The sequence below is a fragment of the Monodon monoceros genome, unplaced genomic scaffold (assembly GCF_005190385.1).
Source record: "Monodon monoceros isolate NGI ecotype Baffin Bay Population unplaced genomic scaffold, NGI_Narwhal_1 Super_Scaffold_12, whole genome shotgun sequence".
Taxonomy (NCBI): domain Eukaryota; kingdom Metazoa; phylum Chordata; class Mammalia; order Artiodactyla; family Monodontidae; genus Monodon; species Monodon monoceros.
The window spans coordinates 101549787-101563788 of record NW_021703768.1 but is presented as its reverse complement, the minus strand read 5'-3'; the positions used below and the strand labels follow the sequence as shown (position 1 = coordinate 101563788).

Below are 14002 nucleotides of genomic sequence, written 5' to 3'. Positions count from 1 at the left end.
ATGAGTGATCTGTTTCCATTTTCTCTTGGTATTATCAACAATGCTACAACGAATAACTTTACATGTATATCCTTGTGCATTCATGGATACAGACCAAAAAGTGGGAAGCCTGGGTCAAAGCGTTATATAAATATTTTATTTAATAAATATTGTCAAACTGACCTCCAAAACAGATTCTCCAAGTTATAGTCTCACCAACAGTAGGAAAGTCTCAGCAACAGACAGTAAAGAACCATCTCCCCTCAACCCCATTTTCATCAGTACTGGTTTTTATCAATCTTTTTCACTTTGCCTATCAAATTTTTTAAAAACTTGGTTTCAACTTTGCCCTTCCTTAATTACTAGTGATACTAGCTATCTTGTCATATATTTTTGGTCATTTGTACCTCTGATATTTCTCTTCTCTTAAAAACAAACAAACAAACAAACAAACACTCTCATTACTTGTAGAGTTTCCAGGACAAAATTTTACCTGGGGATCTACAGTCCCACTAAACCACTCAACCCAACCTTCAAACTCCAGTCCCACCCCACCACCTACCCACTACCCAGACTTCTCACCCTTCCCAAGGCCCTTCCTTGAACCTGAAATCATCGTCCTCCCTTTCTCAAACTGGCAAACTGCCACTCATCCTTCCAGAACAAGCTCTCATGTCAGCTGCCCTGCACCCACAATACCAGTGCAATGCCTGCGAGAAAGGAGGCACATAATAATCACGAGAATGAATTGTTGCTCTACTGGGCTTGTGTAATTTTGAAAATAAGATTAAGTTCCACTGGCAAGGTGAAGAGAACAGGGAGGGTGTATAAGAGAGAGAAGCTCACGGTTTCTAAAACAATTTCTAAATTCCTAAATTTATCTAAACTCAAAGAACTAAGAAAAGGCAGATGGTGAGACTCAACCCACATATTGGTTCTTCCTTAGAATAAAAAATTTTAAGTGAAAACCTGAGTAATCTGCGTTTTTAATAAAAATCAACAAGAGGACAGCAGCATATTTAAAATACCCACAACACTCCCTTCAAAAAAGGGGGGAGCAACTAGAAGGGGGACACAGAATGTTTCAAATATGCCCAATCCAGTCATCAGAATTTAGCCAGCAAACTACATGGAATCTACATTCAGATACCACCATTCACCTATCAGATTGGCAAAAATCCAAAAGCCTGACAACATGCTCAACTGGCAAGCTTGTGAGGAAACCAGAGCTCTCATTAACTGCTATGGGAGTGCAAAATTGCACCATTCAAGGAAGGGAATTTGACAATGCCTGGCCAAATTAAATATGCATTTACCTTTTGATCTCGTAACCCACTGCTAGGAATCTATTTTAAAGATACACTGACAAAAATACAAAAAGACATATGGAAAAGGCTATTGACTGCAGCCAACGATGGAGAGCAAAGAGCTATAGAAAAGAATGCAGCATCTCTGCGTATGCCCATGTAGTCATCTCCAGGATATACTGTTATGTAAAAAAAAAGCAGGTGGAAGAAAATGTTTTAATGTATTACTGTTTAATCTAAGAAAAGGAGTACAGGAACAAGCATATTTGTATTTGTGTATATATATTTGTAATATAAGGATAAACCATAACTTTTTTTCTTAATGGTCATTAATGGCAGAGGAAGGAAATGGTGAATAGGACATAAACAGAAGTTAGATTTCCACAGATAAACCTGATGCAGTAGATACTTTACACAAGTACAAAACAAAATTAATTTTTAAAAAATCCCTATGAACACAAAATAAAATGAGACTGGGTAGCTGGTTGGTGTTATCAGAGATGCAGATCCTGCGGATGTGGAGGGCCGATCACGGGACTTGAGCATCCTGGGATTTGGGTAGGCAGAGCGGATCCTGGAACCAATCAATGGGCCACAGATAACGAGGGACAACTGTACGGAGATTTTCAGTGTGGGAGAAAGGAGACACAGTTGAAGACACAAGAAACTAAGAAAATAAATTCCTTCCTTGACCACAGAAAAGATCTAGAGACCTCCACAAATGCGGTCGTCCCTTGGAATCTGTGGGGGATGAGTTCCAGGAGCCCCAAACTCTGTGGATGCTCAAGTCCCTTACAAAAAAGGACACTGTACAGTAAATACAGTCCGCTCTCCATATCCGTGTGCTTGGCATCTGCCGGTTCCATGAACTGCGAAAAGGTTTAGGTTGGTTGAATGGGTGTGAAACCCACAGATCCGGAAAGCTGACTGTATATACCCCGTGCCCAGATCATGGTCTCTAACTCATTTCCCACTAAAGGTAACCAGACACAGCACCCAACTTGAAAAATCCAAACTTGAAAATGACCAAAGACGGGACAAAAAGTATATAAGAATGACAAAGGCAGTGGACTGAACTACATAAAACATGCTAATATACATAAATTCATAACAGTGCTAATTTTTAAAAGAAAGCCTCTATGATCACTTTTAGTTTGTGATCTTTGGAGGCAACCAATCCATAATGTTGACAAATAAATAATAAGAGAAAGAATCAAGCATTTATCCTGCTTTTCCTATAAAAACTAAGCTTCAGAGTAACTAATTTATGAGGCAAATTTCCTTTTTTATACATGTATTCAAGCCAATAAATGAAGAGAGAATGATAAAATTAGTATATCAATGCTAAGCAACCACTAATGAATTAATAGATTCCTTATTAATTAACATTAATTAATACTAATTAATTCATATTGATTAATAGGCAATGCTCTTTGAGGGCTGCTAGCATCACAAATCAAATCTGAAAATGACCAAGCCTCTACCTTTTTACCACGTAAGAAACAGAAAAGTGTGTTAATATTTTTATATTACACATGACAAGGACGTAATCAGCAAAATCCAGTGTGGGAAACTCTATGAGACAAATGTCACAGTTTATACAACAACATAATTGTTAAAAAAAAAAGCAAGGGAGAGAGGTAGAAGAAGAACCTATAGATTAAAAAAGATATAGTAAGCAATCACATTCTATAGACCTAGTTTCAATCCCAATTCAAACAAGCTGCATTAAAAAAAAAAGAACATGAATGGGAAAATTAAGGAAATGTAAAAATGGATTGATATTTACTATATTGATGAATTATGGCTTATTTTTAAATAATCTGCTAATGATACTGTGATTGTTTTTTAAAAGGGGAATCTTTATTTTTTACACATACAAACTGAAAATATTCACTGACAGGTCTGAGGTTTCCTTCAAAATGAAATCTTGGGGAGGCTGTGCAAGCAGCAGTGGGAAAGAGTAGGAGACAAAACTGGCCAATGAGTTTATCATTTTTAAAGCTGAGTAAAGGGCTTCCCTGGTGGCGCAGTGGTTAAGAATCCACCTGCCAATGCAGGGGACACAGGTTCGATCCCTGGTCCGGGAAGATCCCACGTGCCTCGGAGCAACTAAGCCCGTGCGCCACAACTACTGAGCCTGTGCTCTAGAGCCCACAACTACTGAGCCCACTCGCCCCAGCTACTAAGCCCGCGCACCTAGAGCCCGTGCTCTGAAGCAAGAGAAGCCACCACAATGAGAAGCCTGCGTACAGCAACAAAGAGTAGCCCCTGCTCGCCACAACTAGAGAAAGCCAGCGCATCAACGAAGACCCAATGCAGCCAAAAATAAATAAAATAAATAAATTTTTAAAAATTAAAAAAAAAAAAAAGCTGAGTAAAAAGGTCACTATTCTCTCCAGTGCTGGAGATGTTGAAATTTTCCATAATAAGTGATTACTTTTTAAAGGGAGGGTGAGCAAGACAACAATTGAAAATTAAAACAGAACAGACAAATACAAAGCAAAGTAACAGGAAATTGCATTAAAAACCTGAATGAGTACCTGGAAAACTAGCATAAGAATACAAGGTATGAACCCAATGGTTTGCTTGTTTTGGAGAGATGCAGTGGGGGATGGAAGAGAATGGAGAAGGTGGGAAATACGTATCTCCATGCCCGCTATAATACATCCCAATCATTTATATAAACATACTAGTCTCTGTGATCTTGAAGGAAAAAAATATGTAGTAAATAGGGCTAGAAAACTAAACCTGAATTGAACTGACGAAAGTTGTAATAAGAATACAAGTCGGTTAAATGTAATCGTTGCTTCTGTAGTACTTCAAAGTCTCTGCAAAGAGTTTATCTTACATAGCACAAATATTTATCCTGGACTTTGGTTTACATTATTAATTCATGTTACAGAACTTAAAGAAGAAAAAGTAAACTTCAAGGCAGTCCCCACTTGAAATAATATGAATAAATCACGCACATAACTAGAGGCAACCTTCCTTGCACTTTGTAAGGATTCTCTCACTTCATCCCTAAACCATCCTATAAGGTAGTTACAGGCAGGCCTCATTTTATTGCACTTCACTTTATTACACTTTGCAGATATTGCATTTCTTACAAATTGAAGGTTTGTGGCAACCCTACATGGAACAAGTCTGTTAGCACCATTTTTCCAACCGCATTTGTTCACTTCATGTCTCTGTAATATTTTGGTAATTCTTGCGATATTTCCAACTTTTCCATTATTATTATGTTTGTTATGGTGATCTTGTGATTACTGATCTTTGATGTTACTATCGTAATTGTTTTGCGGCACCAGAAACTGTGTCCATATAAGACAGCAAATTTCATCAACAGACGTTGTGTGTGTTCTGACTGCTCCACAAACTGACCACTCACCATCTCTCTCCTTCTCCTTGGGCCTCCCTATTCCCTGAGACACAATATTGAAATTAGGCCAATTAATAACACTACATTGGCCTCTAAGTGTTCAAATGAAAGGAAAAGTCGCACATCTCTCACTTTAAATCAAAAACTAGAAATGATTAAGCTTAGTGAAGAAGGCATGCTGAAAGCCAAGATAAGCTAAAAGCTAGACCTCTTGCACCAAACAGTTAACCAAGTTGTGAATGGACAAGTTCTTGAAGGAAATTAAAAGTGCTACTGCAGTGAACACATGAATGGTAAAAAGTGAAACAGTCTTATTGCTGATATGGAGAAAGATTTAGTGGTCTGGATAGAAGATCAAACCAGCCACAACATTCTCTTAAGCCAAAGCCTAATTCAAACAAGTCCCTAACTCTCTTCAATTCTGTGAAGGCTGAGAGAGGTGAGGCAGCTGCAGAAAAAAAGTCTGAAGCTAGCAGAGTTTGGTTCATGAGGTTTAAGGAAAGAAGCCATCTCCATAACATCAAAGTGCAAGGTGAAGCAGCAAGTGGTGATGTAGAAATCTGCAACAAGTTATCCAGAAGATCTAGCTAAGATAATGAATGAAGGTGGCTACGCTACACAACAGATTTTCAATGTAGATGCAACAGCCTTTTCTTGAAAGATGTCATCTAGGACTTTTCATAGCTAGAGAAGTCAATGCCTGGCTTCAAAGGACAAGGTGACTCTCTTGTTAGGGGCTAATGCAGCTGGTGACTGAAGCTAAAGCCAGTGCTCATTCACCATTCCAAAAATCCTAGAGCCCTTAAGAATTATGCTAAACCTACTGTGCCTGTGCTCTCTAAATGGAACATCAAAGCCTAGATGACAGCACATCTGTTGACAACATGGCTTACTGAATATTTTAAGCCCACTGTTGAGACCTACTGCTCAGAAAAAAAAATTCCTTTCAAAATATGACTAGTCATTGACACTGCACCTAGTCACCCAAAAGCTCTGATGAAGATGTACAACGAGATTCATATTGTTTTCATGCCTGCTAAGACAACATCTGTCCATAGCCTGTGCCGTGGATTAAGGGGTAGTTTCAAAATTCAAGTCTTATTTCTTAAGAAATACATTTCAGAAGGCTATAGCTGCCACAGAGAGTGACTCCTCTGATGGATCAAGGCAAAGTAAATTGAAAACCTTCTGGAACGGATTCACCATTCTACATGCCATTAAGGACATTCATGATTCATGGGAAGAGGTCAAAATATCAACATTACCAGATGTTTGGAAGAAGTTGATTCCAACCCTTCATGGATGACTCTGAGAGGTCCAAGACTTCAGTGGAGGAGTTCACTGCAGATGTGTTAGAAACAGCAAGAGAACCAGAACTAGAAGTGGAGCCTGAAGATGCAACTGAATTGCTGCAATCTCATGATGAAACGTCAATGGATGAGGAGTTGCTTCTTATGAGCAAAGAAAGTGGTTTCTTGAGATGGAATCTACTGGTGAAGACTGTTGAAATGACAACAACGGATTTAGAATACAACATAAACTGAGATGATAAAGCAGCAACAGGGTGTGAGAGGACTGACTCCAATTTTGAAAGAAGTTCTGTGGGTAAAATGCTATCAAACAGCATTGCATGCTGCAGAGAAACCACTTATGAAAGGAAGAGTCCATCAGTGCAGCAAATTTCACCGTTGTCTTATTTTAAGAAATAGCCACAGCACCACAACCTTCGGCAACTATCACCCTGATCAGTCAGCAGACATCAACGTCAAGGCAAGATTCTCCGCCAGCATAAAGATTACAACTCACTGAAGGCTCTGATGATGGTTTGCATCTTTTAGCAATAAGGTTTTTGTTTTTTTTTTTTTGCGGTACGTGGGCCTCTCACTGTTGTGGCCTCTCCCGTTGTGAAGCACAGGCTCCGGACGCGCAGGCCCAGTGGCCATGGCTCACGGGCCCAGCCGCTCCGCGGCACGTGGGAGCTTCCCGGACCGGGACACGAACCCGCGTCCCCTGTATCGGCAGGCGGACTCTCAACCACTGTGCCACCAGGGAAGCCCCAATACGGTATTTTTTAATTAAGCTATGTAAATGTTTTTTAGACATAATGAGACTGCTCACTTAATAGACTACAGTATAGTGTAAACATAACTTTTATAGCTCTGGGAAACCAAAAAATTTGTGTGACTCGCTTTATTGCAATAAGCAGTGGTCTGGAACTGAACTCGAAATATCTCTGAGGTATGTCTGTACTAGTATCCTCTTTTACAGAAGAGGAAAATAAGACACAGGAAGATTAAGTAGCTTGCCCAAAGTCTGGCTTCAGGCTAAATGCTGCAGGCAAGATTTGAGGCAGACAGCATGAGTCCATCCACAGCCTGTGTGAGGCTGTGTCAGCTTCTGTCATAAACTGGTATAATATTATAAATAGGGTTTTGCCAAGTGGCAAAACTTTCCAAGGAAGCATCTGAAATAATCAAAATTTGATTTAATCTGTACAGGTTCATATCTAATAACATGCCTGTCTCATTTTTGAGAGACAGTGTACTACAACTTGGACTACTTAGTATCACATAAAAGCAGATGAAACTAAATACAATGTGGTATCCTGGATGAGATCCTGGAACAGAAAAAGCATGTTAGTGGAAAAATTGGTGAAATCCAAAAAGTCTGGAGCTTAGTTAATAACAAGTTACCAATGCTAGTTTCCTTATTTTGACGTTACCATGGTAATGGATGATGGTAACAGCGGAACTGGGTGAGGGGTATACAGAACAGTTGGTACTAATTTTGCAACTTTTCTGCAAATCTAAAATTATTTTAAAATCAAAAGTTTATTTTAAAAGAATAGATCAATTTCTAAGCACCGTATCTGCAAAATTCAATCCTCTTGTAAAATTTTTGATTTTCAAGTGAATGTAGCATTCTGTTTGTTAATGTTCAAGAATATTTTCAAGCTGTATTTCTTGTCTTTAAGGGTAAGGAACATATCTTACACATGCTTGACTTAATCACTCAACACACGTTTAATGTTCGCCTATGCTGGGAGTTTACCACGTGTGAGGCACTGTGCCAGCTATGTCCTTGTCACACAAAGGCCTCCTGCATCATAGATGCTTATAAAGGGTGACTGGAAGATAATCGTTGTGGGCACTGTGGTCTTGCTATCCTTCTGAACTTCTCCCGCTGCGGTGTCTACAGGGTTAGGTGGCAGGAATTGACTGACCTCATTCCTAGCTCCAGGGATGCCCCCTAACTATTTTCCCTCCATCTGGTTAACTTATCCTTGCCACAGTGATTACACGAATCATGGTGAAGGCAGCCAATCAGCACACAGAATTCCTCTGGCAACTGCATTGGTTGAGGAACTAACTAGGGATAATGAGATATGAAGGAAGAAAAGTGCCCTTGCTCTGAAGAAACACCCTCTCTTCCTCTGGATTTTGTAGAATATGATTTTTTTTTTAATCTGCAATATGTTACCATTTTGTCACCAGGTGGAAGCTACTCTGAGGATGAAAGTAAACAGAGAGTGGAAGTGGCCAGGCCCCCTTGATCTTACATGTCATTCTCACAAATATAAAATGGCAATAACAATATTTCCCACAGACCACTGTTAATTCCAAGGCAATATGAGCACTATGGTTATGTTAAAAACAACAAAAACAACTAAGAATTGGAATGATATTAAGGTTTTGCTAACCTTGTGGTAGTATTTACATTTTGGTTATGTTTCTTTAAAAGGTCTTTGCCTGTCAGATATTCACAGTAAAATTTTTACAGGTGAAATTTTATTTTGGATTTGCTATAAAATACTCCAGAATTTTTTTTTTTAATGGAAGAATGAAGGGTGGTGAACGAAATAAGTACTGTAAAATATTGAAGGTGAGTAATGGGTAAATGGTGGTTCATTATATTGTTCTATTTGTGTATTTTAATCCAGAAAATATTAAACTGATAATTATCCCTGCATATATCTCAATATTATGATCGTGTATATATGGAGCTGCCTTATCTATTGAAAAGCATAATATAAAGTAAATCAGTGAAAGAGTCCAGATCTCAAGAAAAAGATATATTTATATAAACACAACACACTCAGTCACACACATACAGTTAAAATGGACTTGAAGGGCTTCCGTGGTGGTGCAGTGGTTGAGAGTCCGCCTGCCGATGCAGGGGACACGGGTTTGTGACCCGGTCCGGGAAGATCCCACATGCCGCGGAGCGGCTAGGCCTGTGAGCCATGGCCGCTGAGCCTGCGCGTCCGGAGCCTGTGCTCCACAACGGAAGAGGCCACAGCAGTGAGAGGCCCGCGTACCGCAAAAAAAAAAAAAAAACCCAAAAAAACAATGGACTTGAAAATCTATCTAATTGAATGCCTCGATTTTTACAGCTATGAAAAATGAAATCTAATACCGTCAAACTTTTATGGTGTTACATGAATGGTAATTCTAGTTTTCTTTTGTTTTTACCAACCATGTTATCTGAAAATGGAAAATATACATACTAACCTATACTGGCACCCAGGACCTGCTTCCTTTCATATCCAGTGGACTGTTCTCCATCCTCACCTGACAAGGCCAGTGAGCCATATCTAGCATTTTCCTTCTTATGAAGCACCTACCGTTCTTTCTCTTCCTGCCTCACACCCCTCACCCAGACCTCTCTATGTATCCTGAACTCCAAAATGAAATAGCCTCATCCGCCACAAAAAACTCAGCAGGCCCCCAAATGAAACTGCCCACATGTCAGTTCTTTTTTTGGTCACTGGCACCCAATACTCGCGGGAGTCACCCTGCTGCCTCACATCTGGTCACCAGACCCTGGACGTTCCTGTAAGTCCTCCCCTTTCTTTTCCCCGTTGCCTTAGTTCAGCCCTCATCCTCTCCTTTCTGGTCATTTTGCATCTCCTACATGATTAATGCTCCAGGGTCATCTTTCTAAATGCAAAGCTAATCATGTTACTTCCTTCCTTAAAACTCCAGCGACTTCCCACTGTCTGAAGCTGAAGTCCACACCCCTTTATAGCTCTCAAGGCTAGCCATCTGGTCTCTCCACACCTCTCTCTGTCGGGAATCACTGCACAACCCCAGTCCAACTCACTGAGCTGCTTCACGCCTCAGGATCACTGTGCTTCTGACTTTCTTCTCCTATTAGAAGACTCATTCATTATTTATTCAGCACACATGTAGTGAATTTTCACTATGTGATAAGCCCTGTACAAGGATACAGCAGTGGAGAGTGACACTGTCCTACCCTCAAGGAGCTTACAGCCTAGCAGGGAAACAGATATCAAACAAATACACTATGGAGGGTAGGAGTAGGGTGGGAAGGGTTCACCTGCATTTTGTTACAATATCCTTTCCTGCTTCTTTGTAAACTAAAATGATCTAGAAGTGGCCCTTTTTTTGTTTGGTGTGGTTTGTTTTTTGGTGAATCTGGGAGTTTAACATGCCTTTTTCCTGAGATGAAATTTTGCCCCGCACTTCCTCTTTCTGTAATTCACAATCCCAGCAAAATTCTCATCAGATTTCAAATGTCAGCATTCCTGAGCACCCCTCCTCCCCCCCCCACCCCCACCCAGAGCACACCACCCTAAGGCAGAGCTGAACAGCCCTGTTCCTCCTCAGGACTCCAGCTGACATCAGAGCGCTCTAACCCTTCCCCACCTGACCCCTGCTACATGGGCTGAGAGTCCCTAAGGACAGCAACAACATCCTTCCACCTTTCAATTCCCCACCTAACACAGTGCAGGCCCACGGTAAATGTTTAAATGTTCAAAGGGCAAACATTCACTCTTTAAAGGTAAATTACTTCATACATAAAGCATAACTTCGTATAAGCTTTTTGAATAACAATTGAGCAATACTGATAAAAACTTAGAAGGCCCAGAAGTACCACTTCTAGTTAATGTTCTACAGAAATCCTAGTAGTAGGCATAAAAAGCACGTACAGGGATATCTTATTTCAACATTTGGCATAGTTGCCAAAAACTAGAAGCAAATGTCAATGGCCACCAACAGAGATCTGTGTAAACAAATTACGGTGCATTCCTTCTGCAGAAGATCCCTTTGCTACCAGTAAGGAGGAGACAGACCTATCCGTATTGGCACAGAAAGATACCCAGAAGCTGTACAATGACAGTTATAGTGAAATCCTGCTATTTATTCTAAAAAAGAAACAAACATGTTTTCATAGCATAGGGGGGAAAGTCTCTAAGAAAGCACCCCTATGCGTTATCCCTAAGGGCATGGGACAAGAAGGAGGAAAAATCATCCTGTACTTTAAATTTCCTATCACTGAATTTGTTAGAATGCAGTTTAATATTTCTTAAGTTTGAAACACAATCACTAAAGTAAAAAGGTACTTTTTTACACTAAAGTATACATTATTTTACCAGTTTCTTATTTAGGGAACTGAGATGATATTTTTAAATTCTGGGTTTTTCTAAAAAGATGAAATATTATTCGATGCTACCTTCCCAGCACCCGGAATACAGACACATAGCAGGCACTCAGTTAATGTTTGCTGAATGAATAAACTGCTGTACAATTCCAAAACTGCTGGCCAAGGGTAGAAAGTATCTGCTTCACAAACTCACAAAGGAAAAAAATCACTCGCAGAAGTATCTTAGCAAATGGTTACCAACCTACATAAATCAGGATTTTTTTTTTAAGTAAATTTTCAAAAAGCACACAAACTCTCCTCACATAAGCAATCTTCTACCTACCAAGTTTACCAAGAAAAAGCCTCCTTCCAAATCAGTTTAATTCAAAACCTGGAGTGTGGCATATGGCTGGCCATAACACAAGTAATAGGAAGAAACAGGAAAACTTGGGTTAAAACACAGGCACTCTAATAGAAAAAACCAACCATTCTGATCCACCGAAGTGCTTATTTGGGGAGGTAATTAACTTTTTGCTTGGATTACTGAGACCAAGGCCCCTGACAAGCAGCCTGTTTATCTACAGGTGCTAAAAGAATGCCCTAAAGATGGAAAGCCCTCCATGACTGTTGATGCTGATGGGAGAGGTGAGACACCTGAAAGAAGGAAAGCCAACCAGAGTTTTAGGCTTCAGGAAAAAGACTTGAATAGGTTCAAATTTAAGTTCATTCCTCCACCCCTTTTTTTGAAGTAAGATACAGTATATTTAATCAATTTCATAACTCATTTATTTATCTAAATAACAGCCAGGGAGCTCAGCTCTTCCTTGGTTGAAGTCCCCCCCTCCCCCCAAGGGAAGGCACTTTGAGAACTTGTTTTGGGATACGTGGACCCAGTAGTCTACTTAATTCTAGAAACCCACATACCCCTTGGATTTTTTTTTCATCACTACTCTTAATTCTAAAAATTCCTTTGAGAGGGTGATTTAATCCTCGTTATGAAAACACAAGGTTCCAAATAAGTTGTCACCAAAACCCAATAATCTTTAGAGAAAAGATTAAAATACTTCTCTGCCAAACTAATGTAACTGGAGTTTAGCAAGTGGGTGAATTAAATAACAAGTGAATAAGTGAATAAAATAACAATCCTTTAGAGTGCCCTGTGCAATTTTCCCCAAAGCCTACCTGTTCTTTAAATGGAAATAAGACTTTCCAAGGTCTATCCCAGGCTGAGGCATTTCTCCCTCTAGCAATGATTGTCTAGATGAAGATGTCTAAGTTCGCTGGGAAATCAACTACCTACAGTTCATTTACTAAACTTATTACCCAAAGGTTCCAGGCCCTGGTCTCTGCCCTCCCTGCCACTCCTCCACTCTTGAAAGCAGGGATCCTGTTTCTCATTCTTCAGAGACCACAGTCCTAGGTATGGAACAGGTGCTCAGTGAGTACCTGATTTTTGCCATTTCATGGCACTGCATAACGAGAAAAAACAACAAAACTTCGGGAATCATCTAAAAGCAACACGTGTTTGCTTTGGCTAATAAATTCTACAAATGATGATTTTTTTTAATTAGCGTATTTTCCATCTGAATGAATCCCTACGTAACTTGTAAACCAACATCAACCCGCCCGCAAAGACACTTCTGTCTGGACAGAGGAGCAGCTGTGCCAGAAACGAACGCAGCCCATCCCGGGCTCCAGAGGGCTGGCGGCGGGGAGAATGGCGAGCGCCGCGTCCGAGGACACGACTCCCGGCGCTCCTAACCAGAGGCCGGGAGCCGGGCAGGGAGGGGGAAGGGACCAAACCGGGGCACCCCGAGCGCCCGCCGCCGCCGCCGCGCCAGGGAGGGGGCTCCTGTTTCCTTGACAACCACGCCGGGGCGCAGCCTTCCCAGTGGGCCCGGGGAGGGGAGGGAAAGGGAGGGGAGCGAAGGGACCCCACCCCTCAACCCCGCGCAGGGGCGGCGGCTGCCGGAGGAACCTTCCGGACTCAGCAGCCGCAGGCCTGGCTCGCGGGGCCCTGTCCCGCCGCGGCCGGCGCCTACCGTGTATCCCCGCTCCAGGTCACTCTCCTCGTAGCGAAAGGACGGGATGTAGACCTCCATGGTCGCGCCAGCCAGCCAAGCGGAGGGCGAGCGCGGGGCGGTTTCACGGCCGCGGCCGCCGCCCCGCCCCCGGCCCAGCCGCTCCACCTCCTTTCCCGGAGCCCACGGGACCCAGAGAGTGCGCGGAGTGGGCCAGGGGCGGGAGCCCGAGGGCCGGCAGCCGAGGGCGTGGGGACTCTGTAGCCCGTCGCTCTCTGGGCGGGCCCGGGGCCGAAGCCACGGGCCGGGAGCCGAGGGTGTGTGGCTCTGGGCTCCTGGGTTTCAGGCCCAAAGGGCGGCAGAGATCAGCTGGGCCCGGAGGAGGCGGGGCCTGGAAACCTGTGAGTCTGCAGAAAAGGGGTGTGCGCGCCACCGCGCCGGGGACAGGGCCGCACCCCGACGCTCCCTGCCCTTGAGTTTCGAGCGTGCGCTGGGCTTGCAATTTGCAAGACACCACCCTTAACAGATCGCCAGACAGCAAGGAGTAGAAAAGCATGGAGCCTCTTCATTTTGCTTTTTGTTGGTTGAATTTTCGCCTTAACACTCGGCTGGCACGAACAGCAGCGAACCCTGCACTACTTCTACCAAGACTTAACTGTTTCCCTTCGATTCCAGGGTGAGCGTATCCTTCTGAGTTAGCCGTCGAACTTGGGAATGATGCTATAATACAGAGCCCTAAAGTCGGTTGCTCACTGAGACACACATTCCGATGCTCCAGTTCTAAAATCCTGCCTGTATAGGGCTTTTTAACTATAAGAGAAAAATAGAAGACGTGGGGGGGGGGGGGGGGGGAAAGAAAGAAAGAAGAAAGAAAGGTGAGGGCTGGAATCTGCCCCTCAGGCCAGAACATAATAACCTGAAAATAC

At 42.2% G+C, this 14002-nt stretch overlaps 1 protein-coding gene across 1 annotated transcript in view; it reads right to left on the bottom strand.

Moving 5' to 3' along the window:
* Positions 1-13415, bottom strand: part of SNX24 (sorting nexin 24) — a 162853-nt gene extending 149438 nt beyond the window's left edge. Inside the window, exon 1 of the mRNA XM_029217846.1 lies at positions 13098-13415. Coding sequence (XP_029073679.1) covers positions 13098-13157 — 60 coding nt within the window. The 5' untranslated portion in view covers positions 13158-13415. The remainder of the gene's footprint in view (positions 1-13097) is intronic.
* Between the last annotated feature and the right edge of the window lie 587 nt (positions 13416-14002).